The sequence below is a fragment of the Dreissena polymorpha genome, chromosome 7 (assembly GCF_020536995.1).
Source record: "Dreissena polymorpha isolate Duluth1 chromosome 7, UMN_Dpol_1.0, whole genome shotgun sequence".
Classification (NCBI taxonomy): Eukaryota; Metazoa; Mollusca; class Bivalvia; order Myida; family Dreissenidae; genus Dreissena; species Dreissena polymorpha.
Window position 1 is genome coordinate 63,035,023 of NC_068361.1, and position 18,734 is coordinate 63,053,756.

Genomic DNA, 18,734 nt, shown 5'->3' on the forward strand with positions numbered 1-18,734 from the left:
GCCATTAGACGGAAGCAGCTTTCTTGATACGGGCAGCCTGCAGACCAACCATAAACAATGTGGAGTTACATAACATACATGAATAAATAATAGCAAGCTAAGTAATTTGGAAGAGCACAAATCTGACATTCCACGAGTTTATTACCAGGAATAAGTATGCCCATTCACCACTGACAAAAAGCAAAGTAGGCAAGATTGCTCAGGACCCGAGTGACGTCAACTGACAGACATAAACATTTGTAAGGTCTACTGACTTATGTTTAGACCAAACAATACGTACTCATGACAGCCAAAGGAAGAAAAGATATGAAATATTATGTTTGAGGTTAACATGATGTGTAACGTGTCATCCCAGATAGTCTCGGTAGTCAACATAGGCTTATATGGGAAGACATATTCTGCTTTTATGTCATTATTTGTTTAAAAGAAGTCTCTTCTCAGAGAATGTCCAGTTTAAGCAAACACAGTTGTCCCTGATTAGCCTGTGCGGACCACATGGGCTAATCTGGGAGGACACTTTATGCACATGCATTAAACCCCATTTTCTCCGAGCAAGGTTCAAAACTATTTTTAACTGAAGATGCATGTTAAAGGCATTTAATCTATAAGTGTAAAAATGTGTCTATTCTGAGAAAACTGGGCAAATGCATGTGCGTAAAGTGTCGTCAGGCTAATCAGGGACGACACTTTCCGCTTAAACTAGATTTTCGGTTAAAAGGGACTTCCTTTAAACGAAAATACCATTGAAGCGGAAAGTGTCGTCCCTGATTAGCCTGTGCAGACTGCACAGGCTAATCTGGGACGATACTTTACGCACATGCGTTTTGCCCAATTTTCACAGAACAAGACACAAATTATAAATCCAATGGTGTAAAGATTACGAGACCTCCTTCTTGATGATGTCAGCCTCCAGTACCAGCTGCTGTGTGTTCACAGAGGGCACCTGCAGGGACACAGCCTGGCTGTACAGGTCCAGGGCCTCATTGTACGCCTCCGTGGACATGTTCAGGGCCTTGTTGGCAAAGAACTTGGTACGGTCATACAGCTTGCTGGCATCCTCAGCTCTGAAAGTGGGAATGTGGGTTTACATAAGTCTGGTTCTGGGAAGACTTGGCTAGAAACATAGGCGTTAAATATCATCACAGATAAGCCTGTGAAGTTCCCACAGGTTAATAAGAGAAGACACTCTCTAAACAACTTGCTGGCATTATCAGCTCTGAAATAGGAATTGTGCGTAAATTGTCGTCACAGATAAGCCTGTGCAGTCTGCAAATGACCAAAGTCATGACAGATATGGCAGGTGCAGTAGTTTCGAAAATTGACAAATTGATGTCCACCTTTAAAAATAGCTTTTGCGAAAAATAAACCAGGACAATAATAGCAGCACAATGTTTCAATGTCAATTATGTTACATATTTTGTCAGTATATATTATCAGTTATCATATGTCTTTTATGAATTGCCTTGTCACAATAAATGGTTCATTTACACTGCTAGTGGCTGTATGTACCTCTTTTTCAAGTCCTCTATGTCCCTCTTGATGTCCTGAGGCATCTGCATGGTCTCCCTGGCGAGACGCAAGGCCTCATTGGATGTCTCCAGGGCCTTCTTACCCAGCATTTCTATACGCCTGGCTTCCTCAAGTTGGCTGGAACATATCAGACACATTCTTAGAAAACTGGGCTTGAGCACATGGACACTCACAATTCAGTCCCGTTAAAGGATCAATGGGGAAAAAAAACAGCATAAAAAAACAAGATGTTTTTGTGAAACAAGATGTCCCCCTATATGACGTTTGACCTTGAAGGATGACCTTGACCTTGACCCTTCACCATTCAAAATGTGCAGCTCAATGAGATACACATGCATTTCAAATATAAAATTGCTATAGCTTCAATATTGCAGAAGTGACATTACATGAGCAATTTTGACCCATATATTTGACCTTGAAGGATGACCTTGACCTTTCACCACTCAAAATGCGGCTCCATGAGATACACATGCATGCGCAAATCAAGTTGCTATCTTCATGCAAAAGTATTGATAACATAAGCGATTTGGGCCACATATATGTGACCTCTGACCTTGAAGGATGACCTTGACCTTTCACCACTCAAAATGTGCAGCTCCATGAGATACACATGCATGCCAAATATCAAGTTGCTATCTTCTCAAGCAGTGGTTGAAGTGTTGCAGTTAGACTTGGTATTAAAAAACCAGTATTTAGAGGGCGAATATTAAATTACAAGAATTTAATGTGACCATACAAATTGTTCAATTAAAACTTGTAATATCGTTTACATCGTATGTGCTTTAATCTTCGAAATGGCGTTATTAAGTCTGAGAAAAAATCACACACTTTATAATGTAGTACAGTGACCACGCGTTTATCCATACACGTCCGTTCCGGTACAAAATTTCGGAATTAACAAATCTTCCGGATTATCAAACCAGTGCCATTTTAAGAATTAAATATTTACCTTATGACATAAACCTTATGTGTATGTACATTTACATACTTATTTTGCATCAAGAATGATATTTTCTTGTTACTGAAACATTTATTTTGGTTAAAAAATAAAATGTTTGTTAAACAATGTAAATACAAAAAAGTGTAACTGAATTTTCGAACAATCATGTACATGTGCACACATGATGTAAAGCTTTGTGAATGTTACAATCACACTGTTAAGCATTGATAGCGTAGTATTGAATCAATATTTTGTTGCTGTATACATTTTCCATGAGGACTGCGTGTATCTCGTGTGATACTGCCGCAGTGAAAAAACGTTGCCATGGGTGGAATGCGAGCTGTAAGCTGGTGGTGTCACAGAGACACAAATCAAGGGTGTTGAAGGCAAATGACAATACAATATAAAACTGCTATACTGTTTTAATATCCTCATTTATAACCCGTCTCATACAACAGAATATTGAAATAATTTAAATAGCGACACGTAACGTTCGATGCATTTTAAATGGACTGCTTAAATAATCCTAGCACAACTTTTCACACACGATGACGGTCCGATTGTAATCAGTGTCTGAATTAGTCGCGTGTTCAGCTCATTAAAGACATTGTGTCATTTAATATGCATTGTGTAATGCCGATATCAGTTTAAGTTTTAAGTTGGAGTCGAACCATGTTTAGTCATGCATATTAGCTATTACGCCTAAACACAATATTTCAGCGCTTTTGTTTAAACAACGGGATGGCGATTAAGCCTAAAACAACAATACTTCACGCCTCAGTGATTGCACTTTTGTTTATACGGCGGGTGGGCGATTAAGCCCCCATTTTGGGAAGCATCCGGATTAACGAGACATAATTACAGCTAAATACACAGATCGGTGTCGCGAAATCTACGTCCGGATCCAGAACGCAAGATCTCGGACTTAACGGGGCAAAATACTGCATAATAAATCTGTTCCCCTTGACTTTCGTCCGCATCGCGAGATTTCCGGACTATCAAGATCCGGATAAACGCGGGGTCACTGTATTTATATTTATGCAAATGTGGAAAGTGAAAGTAAAAGCACAACAGTGATAATATTTAACAAAATAGATTCATTAAATTGATTCTACAATACTCTTAATTAAGTGTTCTCACAGTCCTTATCATATAAGAAAAACAAGAATATAAGTAAAACTTACCAATGCTCCTCAATAATGCGCTATATAAGTTAATATATATGTTTATTTTAAGAATGAGTTCCAGAAAAAGGCAATATATGTGCAAATCCATGAGCCAGAACAATTAGTGATATCTGCATTGAGAAAAATTGTAAAGGAAAAACCTGACAATATGCACAAGTCCACCCTAACAGGACACTGTGATCAGTTTCACCATATAGGGATCATGATCAAGTTTCTGCGATATTTGTGTAGAGTATAACTTTTTTTTAAGAAAACATTATGTAAAAATTATACATATCAGAATTATAAACAAGACCTGTCAGATGACAGCGCGCTTGACTGTTAAACCATTAAATTTCGTGTGGTACGAATTTTCGTGGATTTCGTTGGTCTGCTGAACCACGAATTCAAGTACCAACGATTATTTATACATTCCTAATGCCATTTCCGACATTTCTTTTGTTGTCGGTCATCCGAGATATTTGTTTTTGTAATATTTACTTCACTTCAGTAGGTCATATTACACTATATCTATGAGTTTTTCTTTTATATTCATAATCGTTAACAGTTTGCAGATTTCTCACATATGCCAATTAGTGCCAATTTAAGATAAAAGAGACTTAACATTTTTCACACATGTATTTTGGGGACCTTATTACTCAATTATTACTACTAGGGGACCGATTGCGCTGAGAATTGCAAATATTGTCAAAACAACATTGATTGCAATTAGCGAGCGGGGCCCCACCAGTGCGCCGCTTTATCGCTCTTATCGACAATTATCAGCAACACTTTAATGCTTCAGTGCACATTAACCTCAAGTCTTGCTGACAACACAGATTAGCAGATTATGCCTCATTATAACTTTGGTTGTTTTAATAACAGTTTAATTATTATGACGGTCAGTTTTTCTCGAAAATTAGAAATCCACGAAATTACGTTTTCAACGATAATTTGTATTTTTTAATTGCAATCCACGAAATTACGTGTCAACGAATTAGTTGTTTTTTATTTAACCACGAAATTTCATACAGACGAATTTCTATATGTTTACAGTATTCGAGTGCTTGACAGTGTAACGTAAGCCATCATGGAGAAGTTGTTTATATTCAATAATTAATAATGGAAGATCTTTCAAAAATAAAAAAAGGAAAAAAATTATTTATTTTTTTTTGGGGGGGGGGGGTAGGGGAGTGAGAGGGGGGTATAAATGTGGGGGTGTGGTCTTTTATTAGACGATCTTTCAAAAATTAAACAAGGAAAAAATAAATATTTTTTGGGCGGGGGGGGGGGTAGAGAGGTTGAGAAGGGGGTATAATGTGGGGTGTGGTCATTAATAAATCTTTCAAAAATAAAAAAAGTTAAAAAAAATTGGGGCGGAGGAAAGGTGGGGGGAGGGAGGCAGGGATTCTGGGTTGGGGGCGGGGGGTATTGTTTGGGTGGAATCCATTGTGGTATTCAGGTAAGTGTTGTTTTGTCAAAGTATTAATAAAATCTAATTATAAATAAAGAAGTTATGGCAATTAATTTAAGCAAAATGTTTAATTATCTAAGTATAAAAGAGGCCATAATTCTGTAAAAATGCTTGAAACAGTTGTCTGCTCTTGTTTATAGGTTGGGGTCATGTTGGTAAACAAGTATGCAAATATGAAAGCAATATGTCAAGGGACATAGGAAATATTTGGGGTAGTACGCAAACTTTAACATAGATTTATCAATAATATGCATATTCTAAGTATAAAAGGGGCAATAATTATGTCAAAATGCTTGATACAGTTTTCTGCTCTTGTTTATAGGTTGGGGTCATGTTGGTAAATAAGTATGCAAAATATGAAAGCAATATGTCAAGGAACAATGAAAATATTTGGGGTAGTACGCAAACTTTAACATTTGCACGCAAACGCCAACGCAAACGCTAACGCCGACGCTGGGGTGAGTATACAGTACAGCCAACATGGCACAAACATAATCCCAGGCTACGCCACAGCAAGATTATTAGAACGCAGCGGCCAAATAGTGTGTTCACGCGGTGTATCGCCGTGGCACTCAGCATCGATCCGCGCAACAACGCCAAGTCTGTATTAACCTTGCGTACTTTCGCGGAGTAAATCTGCTGCATACGTAGGCGGCGGATCGAGTGAAAAGATATCCACCTAAATGTACATTTAAATTGTAAATTTTCACGTTTTAATAAGCGATTTGACACGTTATGCGCTTTAACAAATTATCGTTGAATTAATTACGCACAACTTTAAATGTTTCGTTCGATTCTCAAATTATCATTATTAAATTTGTAATCTGAAACACACTTCCGAATGTGGCAAATTATAGCGTCATATACACAGTGCTAAAATATCCTATGTCTCATAAAAAGCGCACAATTATGCAGACATGTAGAACGTCGTTTGGAAAATGTGGGTGTATTTTGTGTTGTATAACTTACATGAACATCACGTCAGGCATAAAACGCGTGTTCAGTGTGGAAAAAAACGCCCTGATTAGATGCTATTTCATCATCTCTTTAAATAGTAACAAATGCCAAAATGTATTTGATACTTAAGAAATATGGAGAATGTTTGTGTATCTTAAATATTTACCAGCATTTGCTTTAAAACTGGAATATACAGGATTATCGGGTAATGAGTAGCGATATTGACTGTATAATATGAACAAAATGAAACGAGTTTATATACCCATATTCAAACAATAGTTATAATAAGCTGATAATTAACAAAACAACAAATACCTCTTCACCGTCTTGATTATTGATGTGGCTTCAAACTGCTAATTTTCTCAGCTTAAATATAATAGCAGAAACAACATGCAATTAATTTATAAATCCACCATATGCTGGAGCCTTGACCACTTGTATCGGTATGTGGGAAAACATAATTACGTGACCTTGTTTATGTGTTAAATACATACACTACGGGCGGGAAGCAAACTTAATTTGCAAGACACATTAACTATGCTTATGTGTATATGCTAATACAATCCAGGCACAATAAATATATTATGATTTTAAATAATAATATTAATATTACTATAATTGTTCTTTTAAAATTTGTGAACCACATGTAACGAATAATTTTAAAAAGATTTTTTATTTTATGATGTGCATCAACTCGGCATCATGTTGCGGAAAGCGGCATGCCTCGGCAGACAGATGCGAAGTTTCGCGGCAAAATGCGACTTGCCGCCGCATACGGATGCGGCTTCAACGACTGACGCAGCATCAACTCGTTTCGCCTTGCCGCCGCGGATCGAAAAATAAGTTTGTTCCGCGTTGGCTGTACTGTAGGATATAGCTCCACTATATATATTTCATATATAATAGTCGAGCTTAAAAACAATAACAATACAAACAAGGGACACGCACAGAAATCAGGTATTCCAATTATAATGCATTTTTCAATCAATGTTATAATATATTAAATCATATTAATAATATTTTAATAATCTATCAGATTAATTGAGTGTCTGTATTATTGGCTGATGTTTTAAGCAATTATATTTGTTCATTTTATTTATTATAAATATACATGTATATTCAACATGTACAATCTTGCACTTTCGGACCAGCATAACTTTTTATTTGGGAAGCAGTACTGAGTAGCAAGCATAAAAGAGTCGGATCTCAGTACAGAGATGTAAGCTGGGAAGCAGTAATGAGTAGTAAGCATGAAAGAGACACATTGGAAAACCATGAGAATTTCGGGAATCAGTACTGAGTAGTAAGCATGAAAGAGCAGAGAATCAGTACTGAGTAGTAAGCATGAACGAACCACACTGGAAAACCATGAGAATATCGGGAATCAGTACCGAGTAGTAAGAATGAAAGAACTTCTATGGAAAACCATGAGAATATCGGGAATCAGTACGGAGTAGTAAGCTTGAAAGAGCCGGGAATCAGAACTGAGTAGTAAACATGGAAGAGCCGGGAAATAGTACTGAGTAGAAAGCAGGGAATCAGTACTGAGTAGTAAGCAGGAAATCAGTACTGAGTAGTAAGCATGAAAGAGCCGGGAATCAGTACTGAGTAGTTAGCAGGGAAACAGTACTGAGTAGTAAGCAGGGAATCAGTACTGAGTAGTGAGCATGAAATAACCACAATGGAAAGCCATGAGAATATCGGGAAGCAGTACTGAGTAGTAAGCATGAAAGAGCCGGGAATCAGAACTGAGTAGTAAGCATGAAAGAGCCGGGAATCAGTACTGAGTAGTAAGCATGAAAGACCCCGGAATCAGTACTGAGTAATAAGCAGGAAAGAGGCGGGACTCAGTACTGAGTAATAAGCAGGAAAGAGCCGGGAATCAGTACTGAGTAGTTAGCAGAGAATCAGTACTGAGTAGTAAGCAGGGAATCAGTACTGAGTAGTGAGCATGAAATAAACACAATGGAAAGCCATGAGAATATCGGGAAGCAGAACTGAGTAGTGAGCATGAAAGAGCCGGGAATCAGTACTGAGTAGTAAGCAGGAAAGAGCCACAATGGAAAACCATGAGAATATTGGTATGCCATGGTTGAAGACAAGACCATCAAGGGGTTAATTGGGTAAACATGTTACTTCTAGAATGCACTTTTTTTTTCATTTGACGTAGCGATCTAGTTTTTGGACCTAGTTTTGTAATAGACATATTTTTTATTTAGACCAATGTTCTGACAAAGTTTTGTGAATATTTGAAATAAATATAATCTCTAGTGTTTAAACAGTGTAATTTTTGATAACGGGCAATGCATGTTTAACAATGGGAATAATTGTCATCACAAAATCACTACGTAAGCACATTGTGCTAATGTCAGCTAAGAAGAAAACAAGCTAGGTACATCTGTATTAGAATTGACAGAGCACTGTGAACAGGGTTTTTATTCAACAAGTTTGTAAATAGGCTGGGGTCCTTGGCGTTGAAAGGCGTTTGACTGAAACTGGTTAATCAAATTATTTTTTTTCTGCTTACATTAACTATAAACTTTACTATAAAAGTTTTTCCGCATAATAATAAAATAATGTACACATTAAATATTCTGAAAACAAAGTTGTTGACCGAACTGGGGCTTTCATTCCATAAAAGCAAAATACTTTTTCTAGTGCATACTCACAATGGTGGTATTGTTCTATTCTGTGTATGCTTCCGACATCACTTAGTCTTGATTGAACACTTCTCACTATCAACAGACCAGCTGTCACTAAACTCCCTTGTTAAAAGAAGAACACTCATGGTTTTCAAGCAGCGGTTAAAGGGTGCTGACAAGACTAAGTATTAAAATCTTCCTTTCGCAGTATGTAGATGGTGTGTATGTAGAGAGTGAATATTAAATTCTTACAATTGTAATGTTATCATAGCAAATTCAATTACAAGCTTCTATATATTTGACAAGTTCAGTGTTTTAAACTTCAAATTGGCGTTGATAAGTCAATGTTAACTTCATAACGTAGCATCCCTGTTTTATGCTAAGTTACTATTGATGAATATATTAAAATATATTTATATTAAATGTAATTACCATGTCAGTCAGCAATTTAGAATTTAATCAAATAATATATTACGTTAAAAAGTACAACATGTTGTGTATAGATGATTGCTCCCGAATGTAGTAACCCTTTACCACTTTGATGCACATTTTGACTCATTTGAAGTCCCTTAGAAAGTTTAATTTAATACATTATCTTTCTTACTAGTTTTAAGTTTTAAAGGCTTCATTCCCAACCATGAGCCACTGATGAGCAGCAAACAGCATAAAACCTGAAGAGCATGCGAGTTACTCGCAGGATGTTCTGGTTTTATGATGGTTGCAAAAGCCATTTCCACTTTTATTTCAAGTGGCATGATATTAAGACACTTTATTTAGGTTTAAACAAGATATGTGTTTGTCAGAAACACAATGTCCCCATTTGCACCGCTTTGAATCTACAGTCCACTCTCGTTATCTCGACATCGGATATCTCGATATTCTCGATGTGTCGAAGTAAGCTCAATGTCCCATTTTTTTCCCTTCTTTTTCTATATAAATAAACATCGCTTATCTCGATTTTTGTTATGTCGAATAATTCGATATGTCGATATAAAATTTTGTCCCGAGTCCCGATTTTACATGTATTTACTGTGGTTTATCTCGAAGTGCGAATAACTGCCCCAGTGTCGGCAAAAGGTGAGAAAATTTTTCTTTGATACTTCACCGTCTCGCTTCGCCCGGCGGCTCCCGATACTGTGCGGTAGGAAATTGATCCGTTAATTGCATCACTGATCACACATGTGTAACGTCGTTAGCCATTAACACTTGAGTAAGGCCTGTCACTTTAACTGTCACTTTTTAACATCAATTAACTTCAATTAATACACAGCCTGCCGAAATGCCGAAAGACTATTTGTTTTTACAAACAACATTTCAAAATGCATTGAGTTATATTTTTGCGTATATAAACCGTTGCAAATTTACTGAGTGTTGTTCTATCCTTGAACTCCATAAGTCATTATCAAGGCTAACTTGAAAGAATATTTCAAACTACAAAATGTACATGTACAGTTCAGTATTCCGGAACGTGATTTACGCTTGTTCAGATGGAAAACCCTCGTCTTGATTGGAGGTAAATTGCATCATAACTTTAAATATCAACATTACCGGCTGTTTAATCGACAGTTTAGAAAAATTATAACCGCATGTGTTCATGCAATTCTGTAATACTTAAAACGTCATTTTAAGCATTTAAATAGCAAAATTGATCTTGCCTTGTAAAAACGCGTATATATATATCATGGAAGAGAGTATTATGCCACACGGTGACGGCTTTAGTTAGACCACTTAGCAGGTATTTAGATGTTAAAACAAGGTAAATTTTCGTCTCATTTTTTCTTTGAAAACGCCTTATCGGATATCTCGAACTCTCGTTATCTCGATATTTTTTCTTGTTCCCGCCGACTTCGAGATAACGAGAGTGGACTGTATATATTTGACCTTTGACCTTGAAGGATGACCTTGACCTTTCACAGATCACAATGTGCAGCTCCATGAGATACACATGCATGCCAAATATCGACTTGCTATCTTCAATATATTGCAAAAGTATTCATAAAATAAGTGATTTTGGCCCATATATTTGACCTCTGACCTTGAAGGATGACCTTGACCTTTCACCACTCAAAATGTGCCGCTCCATGAGATACACATGCATGCCAAATATCAAGTTGCTATCTTGAATATTGAAAAAGTTATTGCAAATGTTAAAGTTGGAGCAAACAAACAAACACTGTAAAAAACAAACCAACTCACAGGGCAAAAACAATATGTCCCCCATGTTAGTGGTGGGAAATGTACGTTGCAATAGAGGTGACATTTACTCCTCTTTTGTTTTAAATTCAATCCTCTTTTTCTATCGCGTTCCCACGACATAATCACTCAATGGAACGAGTTAGCTATGTCGTGGGAATGACTTACTGAGTCGAGAAAACAAGTGTAGATAAGAGGTGTATATTATAACGACTAATAAAGAGTGATGCAAAACTAAATGCGAGAGAGAGGCAATGAAAAAAGAGCAGTGCTTTAAATAAAGGAGGATTGCATAAAACAATATACTGCACTCCTCTTTTATTTTGTTTTGCACTCCTCTGTTTTTTATCTCGATTTTTTCCCTATACTAAGTAAGCCGTTCCCACGGCATAGCTAACTTGTAACATTCCCACGAAAAATAGGTCAATCCCTTCAATCAAGCCAATAACCACATTAGCTAAAACTATTTTTAGAGGACCAAAATACAAGATGCAAGGAATATACTAAAGCAAAGAATATTTAACAGTTATTTTGTTATACAAATTATGTCAACCTCTTTTTGTGACCAGCTTATACAACTGCATTCAAATTTAAACCACTGTTGAAGAGAATCACTATGCATTTACAACAATAGAAATAAATTTACAAAACCTAAGTGACAAGCGGGTTCAGAATATAACAAGTTATAAGTAGTTTTTGGTCTATCTAAGTGTTTAAAAGGATGTGATCCATGCAGTGCGGAATGTAATCTAGACTCCAGGATCATAAGGATGTTAGTCAACGTAAAAAATAATAATGCTATTGGCTTTGCATTTTGAGGGCGCTGATGGTGCATTGTATGTTGATATTTATAAAATCTACATAAACCATGTGACCCTTAAACATTCAGACCAAGTTTCATTTGACTAAAACAAAATATAGCATTTTTAGTGTCTATAAGCTTTTTCTAAGAATTTAAATGGTAAAGTTGTACACTTCACTTAGAAATGACTGTTGTTGTGATATTGTGATGATACAAATTCGGACCGAATTTCATCGACATTGAATCAAACGAGTAGCTTCTACAGTTTCAGCAATTTTTGCGTAACCTTTAACCTGTTGACCAGGTTTTTAATATCAATTGACCCAAATTTTACCTCGACCTAAATATTGTTCAGATAAACATTTTTATTTCTGTAGTGAAATTATGTGCATGAATTCGCTTGGAATATGCTTTATTTGACCTTATTTGAATGTCGGAGTTTGCTTTACTAGATCTGTACTGTAACTGTGATCTACTTTTAGTCATTTTTTGGGAACGGGTCCAGTGTACATATGCCATTGGGAATTTTTCGCGTCGTGAAATCATCAAATTGGGGAAAAAACAAGTCGAAAAATCTTCCAATTGGAAAAAATCAAGTTATGAATTGTACCAATTGAAGAATCAGTGATTTTTTTTGCCCAAAATTACCGCCGATATTCGGCTGCTTCCCAATGGCAAAAAATGATGTTTTTTCCCAAAAATCTGACCAAAATTTCCCAAAAAATTACCAAATTTTCCCAATAAAGCCAAAAAAATACAATGTCATTTAGCGTTAATTTCATAGAACGAGTGCCGATCGAGCTTGTCGAGTCTTCGCCGAATGACAACTGACTTACGAATGTTCACGAACGTAGCCGAATCCACACATCTCTCTCTATATTGCTGAGGATACCGATGATAGTCGATGTATCCCGATAGTTAACGCCTGTTTTTACACACGTCCAAAATGGCGGCAAGCAGACATGAAGTTCGCGATGAGCAGCGAAAATGATAAATAACACTCAAATTAACAGCGGATATCACATGGTTATTAGGAGATTGTTTAATGTGTGTGTCAATTAAAACAAAATACTACGTTTGAGATGAACAACAACAAGTATTTATAAGAAATCTTCACACTAAATGTGCGTCACAGAAATCAGTGTTGGGAAATTGGAGTTAGTTTAGTATACTCACAAAGTGATGCTTTAGGATGAGAATCGTTCGAAAATGGAAAGAGACAAACATGATTTTTATTTATATTTGAGTGGATCTGTGTATAATCAGATTCATTTGAATATTCTGTTTTATTATGTTTGTCACGCTGTTTGGTGAAATAGCATTGAAGTGAGGATGTCAATTGTGCAAGATATAAAAAGGTAAACAAATGAAATGTATTATTTTAGCTCCATTTAATACAACAATAACACAGCAAGAACACTAAAGCTTGTTTGTTAACATTTTTTAATGTTTTCACCATATCATAATTTACTTTAAAAAATATCCTGAATTAAAATCATACTCTTAAAGAGATTATGATTAAATCATAATGGTACATGTATATTGAAGAATCTTTAGATTATTGCAAGTTTAATATGCATGTGGAAGGATATTAACTAAACTTTGTAAGAAGACATGAAAGCAACACTTTATTATATAAAAATGCTGACAAAAATGAACTTAGCAATTTTTATTCTGTTCTTATAATCATATTTAGGCCACGACTTTTATATTTCTTGGTTTACAAAACCGCCGACCCTAATTTTTGGAAAATGGGAGAAAAAAATAAAATCGGAAAATCGTCTTTTTTTTATATATTTTATTCCTGACCGCACTGAAAAACGAGCGAAACGAGAAAAAAAACGATCCGGTTTGAGTACGGTTGCGAATAAAATCAAGTAAGTACAATCAACGATTGGTTCACATATATAACAGAGATCGGGATATTTTTCAATGTGACACAGTATGTACCAGTCCTTTTATGGGCACTTCTCAAAATTTATTTAATTACAGACAATAGGAAAATCAGCGTCAGTAAAATGTCGACCGCATCAAAATTTATTTCCGAGTCTGTGACGCAACTTTATTGTTTAACATGTTTATTATATTAAACAAACCCGATATAGTAGATAAAAAAGTATTACCTTGCAATTTGATAATTAGTATAAATAATCCAATAAAACACTGCCATTATTTACGATATATGTGTTTAGGAATTTTGTAAACACGTCCGCCATAGTTTATAGGAACTGTACAGAAAGTTTGGAAATCGGAACAAATCGGTATATCTCAGAAAATCATTAATAAATGTATTTGTCGTTTTAATGCTTAGGGCCGAGTAATTTCGGCAAATCGGAACTCAACTTGCGTAAAATACTAGCTCAATTAACCGTCAAACTCCGCCTCTGTTCTCTGCAAAAGATTCGAAGGCGGAGCTATGCACGTGCTATTATTAAATTGGAGGATTGCAATTGAGAAACAAACGCACGATTGGTTCGGCATGTTGATTGCTAGACAAAGGAAGCCAATTTTGTCTGCGCGAAATTTGTCGCTTTATTGCTTCAGACAGCAAGCGGCTTTCCTTTGATGACGTCAAACTGTCAATTCACACAGACTGCACATTTTCGGAAGACTTTAACTGGCTCCTTGTTTACAATTCCAGTAAAAACACTTGCTAACATTAAACTTTGGATTAAATTATCAAAATAAAGCAAAAGCCAAGTTGACAAATATGATTGTATTAATTCGCGTCCGTTCAAATAAGACGTTTTGCGTTGTAAATCAACGAGTTTTCATGACAACAACAACTTTAACAAACATTACCGCGACGACGAGGGGATCGATCTACCTCGATTTTTTTTCATGGACGATGTCATAAGTCCAATAAGAGCAAACACATACTTTGTGTATGAGTAGTTTATCTTATATAAGATTTATGCAACGGGCATCGCATTGCGTAATGGTGCGCATCGAATTACGGAAATGAAGCGCAGTTTTTGTTTTAATGGGAGAAGAACGCATGTCATTTAATGGAGTGTTTAAAATTGCCTGATGTTACAAAAGGTGCTTTTAGGTGACTCATTTCATTTGAAGATATAGATGTTTTTCATTGCATAATTTGATTTTTCGTCTCTGTGTTAAGGTTATAAAAGATATGATGTCTTTGTTCTGATGTTATTAGTATTAACTTATTTTTCCAATGATGTTTTTTTTTTGTTTTTTTTTCGACCGCCCGATGGACCATTTTCAAAATAATTTTTGTAAACTAATAAAAAAAAAAGTCGTGGCCTTATAATGTTTCCCAATTTCATGGTTTATCGCGCTAATTTTCCCAATCCAAATGCCACAGGCTGTAACAAAAAAAAATCCAAAAAAATCACTGAGAATGGTAGTTTAATGATTTTGCTTACACCATCTTCAACTTGTACAACTGTTTCCAGTGTTTCATGAGCACCATTGCTCGGTGCATAGACTTTGCCATCAACAGTCTGGCCAAGAATCATAGGACTTGTACCAATAGCTTCGTCATGTTCGTCGTCAATCTGCATTTGGCTACTGTCATCTTTGACAATTTTTGTTGCAATTTGGGTGTGTTGTTGTCATAAAAACACATTTATTTATGCAAGATCATGAACAAAGACCCAACAATATTAAAATTGTGAAAAATTTAGTCACAATCTCCTCAAAATGTTACAAACAATAGTAATATAGAAATTGTAAAATTATCTTTCTTTGCACAGATATAGTACAATATTATCATACTTTCTTTGGCTTAACCCTTCCCAAATAAGTGTGTAAAACTCGAGTTAAACACGAGTTTTATCCGTGTTAAACCAAGCGGTATTGGCAGTTGGTTTTTAGTGGGTTTTGGTATGTTGGTTTTTGTGAGTTTTGGTAAGTTGGTTTTTTCTGTGTTTAAAGTGGGTATTTTTACCAACTTGGTTAAAACTGAGTTAAACACAGAAAAAACTCACTTGTTACATAAATGTGGGCTTTGGTAAGTTGGTTTTTTGTGAGTTTTGGTAAGTTGGTTTTTTGTGAGTTTCGGTATGTTGGTTTTTTGCGAGTTTTGGTAAGTTGGTTTTTTCTGTGTTTAAAGTGGGTATTTTTACCAACTTGGTTAAAACTGAGTTAAACACAGAAAAAACTCACTTGTTACATAAATGTGGGCTTTGGTAAGTTGGTTTTTTGTGAGTTTTGGTATGTTGGTTTTTTGTGAGTTTCGGTATGTTGGTTTTTTGTGAGTTTTGGTATGTTGGTTTTTTCTGTGTTTAAAGTGGGGGTTTTTACCAACTTGGTTAAAACTGAGTTAAACACAGAAAAAACTCACAAAAACCAACATACCAAAACTCACAAAAAACCAACATACCAAAACCCACAAAAAAACCAACATACCAAAACTCACAAAAAACCAACATACCAAAACTCACAAAAAACCAACTTAAACACACTTCTGTCTACAATAGTGTGTTTAAGTTGGTTTTTGTGAGTCTTTTGTTCGCTTAAGGGATCATAAAATTTTGCTTGTTTGACCTGTAACCTTGGTAAAAAAAAATATTTACACCTTAATGGTGAAAAGGTTATTTGAGATAAAATCACAACAGATCATTACAAGCCCCATGTGATTATAAATAAAAGACACACACAATTTGCAAAAAACAATGTTTATATTAAAAACAACAAATAATGTGAACATTTTAACAGTGCATTTTTAACAAAACCAGGAAAACATCTACCCAAGATACATTATCACAATATGCGAGCACATTTAACATAATAAATTAAAATAAATAACATTCTCCTCTTTGGGCTACCACAGGTAAAAATGGGAGGAAGGGTATGAACCATGATTATATACAGTTTCAGTTAGTGAGGGGTGATACAGAGGATAAAATTAATAATAATTGTTTTTAACTGTGTTGGTGGTACCGGATTTATAAAATGACAACATTAAGGAATCCTTCATCCTATCTTTTCCTGGAATAGCCCTTTACACATATTTACACCTATGAACAAAGGAACATATTGCTCAGCACTAAACAGTTTATATATTCTCCCCGCAGTACATGACACAAAGCCTCCTCAAGGCCCATCTCATGTTCTCTTCCACTGTTGATATGGGCAGGGCAAACTTTTTGGAGATGACAACTGAAATGTATATGAACAATCAATGCAGGATTTTACTGTACATTACAGTATTAAAAAAACATGTAGAAGTTTATTCCACCCAAATCAAGTCTGATCTGAATGACTTGATTTTGGTGGAATAAACTTTTACATCAATATCATCAGTTCAGATATCCCATTTTAACATCATCTACATTAGAAGGATTTCAAAAGAGGTTTTTGAAACAAGGAGGCAAATTACTGTTGCTTGAATTTTTTATATCGTTCAAAATTAGAGCTTGATCGTTAACTTTATACTGAGGTTATTTTTGTCTGCCTATGTGTTAAATTCTCAAAACTTTTATACACAAACACAATTTTTAGTAACTCTTAAATTTTAGCAGTAGTATTAAATTAACGCAAGACAGATTATGTGCTGGAGTCAAATTTGAATCAATTGCATTATGTTTGTTTCAAAATGAATATGGAGGCAGTAGAACACCTATATATTTAAATCCCCTTTTTTCCTATAAAAAAGAATCATACCAACCATGGCGTAGTGTTCAGCAATCAGGAGACCCTCTCGAATCTCCCCCTTAGGGGAGGTTGAACAGCACTTCATAGAGCAGTCACCAGCTGATCAGGTCTGAAAACTATACTATCATGGCCTTTGCGAGGTGCGTCTTGTGCATGATCTCATTTGAGATCAGGTCCTGAAAGATATTTTATAATGTAAGTGATAAATATTGCTGTTATGGTATATCTTGTTACTATAAATATTATTAATTTAAATCAGAACAAGTTTGTTTGCTTGTTGTTTTTGTTTGTTTATTTTTGCAATTTAAATCCTGTGATCACATGTGACTTAACGCTTGTCATAAATAATTAAAAGAAATTACGTGTGGTAGAAAATACTGTTTGAAAATGTACCAAGATATGTGGTCTCATTTGGCTGTGTGGACTGGTCGGAAGTGTGACGCCTTTCAAATACTAAAACCTGTATAGTTTTACCTCTCAACAAATCCAACTTTCCTTGGTCAAGGACAGGGCTCGGTTTTCCCACTCCTGATCTACTCAAGTTGGACTGCTCGTGCAGGGTAAAATCTGGTGTCAAAATCCATACATCAGTAATAGTCCCCCTTCTGCTGTCTTTTGGCAGGAATATTCTATCCAAAGAATCTTCCAATCAATGTAAATTTCACCTTGGGAGTTTAACCTTCAAATTTAAAATATAAAAGTTTTCATTGAATATGTGGGAAAGAAATCTGTTCATTAATGACCAGAAATAGGTATAAATAACATTTAAGATGACAATAATCATAAAATACAGCCATAATTATTCAAATGGTGTTGTTTTTCCTTATAATTGCATTACATTTATACTTATCCATTTACATTTCCCAGTGACAATACATAAATATGATAATGATCATAGTTAATTCAATATAAGACTTAATAAAAAAGTGATGTAAAAATGAAAATACAAACCTAAAACAACTGTTCTTCAGTATTCCAAGATAACAGGCAGTTGATGAATTATGAGACCATATCACTTTAACCATCCACTTTGAATCTCCTTTGCAACAAACTTATTGTTGATTTACACATTGTAGTACATACACATTGTTTTCACCACACAATACTTCATGCTGAAAGTTATTCAAGACATTTTAAACTAGAATTATAAGTCTAAATGTTACTCAATTATACCTTAAAGCTCAAAGTCAGTTGATTAAAACCCCCTTTGTTTTCAAAACATAACTTCCTGTCTCCAGCCAATCAAAGTTGCTTGTTTTCAAATAGATGGTGGCTCAGCCAATCAAAAGTCTATCAACACCCCTTTGTTAGGCCTATAGATGGAGCACTGATACTCTGTGATAAGAATTAATGTTTATGATTTAATTGGGGGGGGGGGGGGAGGGCTAATCTCTTATGTGTGTCAGCC

General features: G+C 35.4%; 1 protein-coding gene and 1 long non-coding RNA gene across 3 annotated transcripts; both read right to left on the bottom strand.

Annotated features, from left to right (window-relative positions):
- Nucleotides 1–4: 4 nt before the first annotated feature.
- Nucleotides 5–15,140, bottom strand: LOC127839770 (laminin subunit gamma-1-like). The gene is made up of 4 exons (XM_052368156.1): nucleotides 15,094–15,140; nucleotides 1,510–1,647; nucleotides 887–1,064; nucleotides 5–37 (listed from the first exon to the last, which is right to left on the bottom strand). Exons 1-4 carry the CDS (start codon nucleotides 15,138–15,140, stop codon nucleotides 5–7), a joined length of 396 nt encoding a protein of 131 aa, XP_052224116.1.
- Nucleotides 15,141–16,386: 1,246 nt separating this feature from the next.
- Nucleotides 16,387–18,492, bottom strand: LOC127837346 (uncharacterized). Of its 2 annotated transcripts, none has more exons than XR_008029244.1 (4): nucleotides 18,278–18,492; nucleotides 17,801–18,005; nucleotides 17,340–17,502; nucleotides 16,387–16,831 (listed from the first exon to the last, which is right to left on the bottom strand). It is a non-coding gene; the product is annotated as an uncharacterized LOC127837346 (long non-coding RNA). The 2 variants fall into 2 exon arrangements; XR_008029243.1 differs by having other exon boundaries at nucleotides 17,336–17,502.
- Between the last annotated feature and the right edge of the window lie 242 nt (nucleotides 18,493–18,734).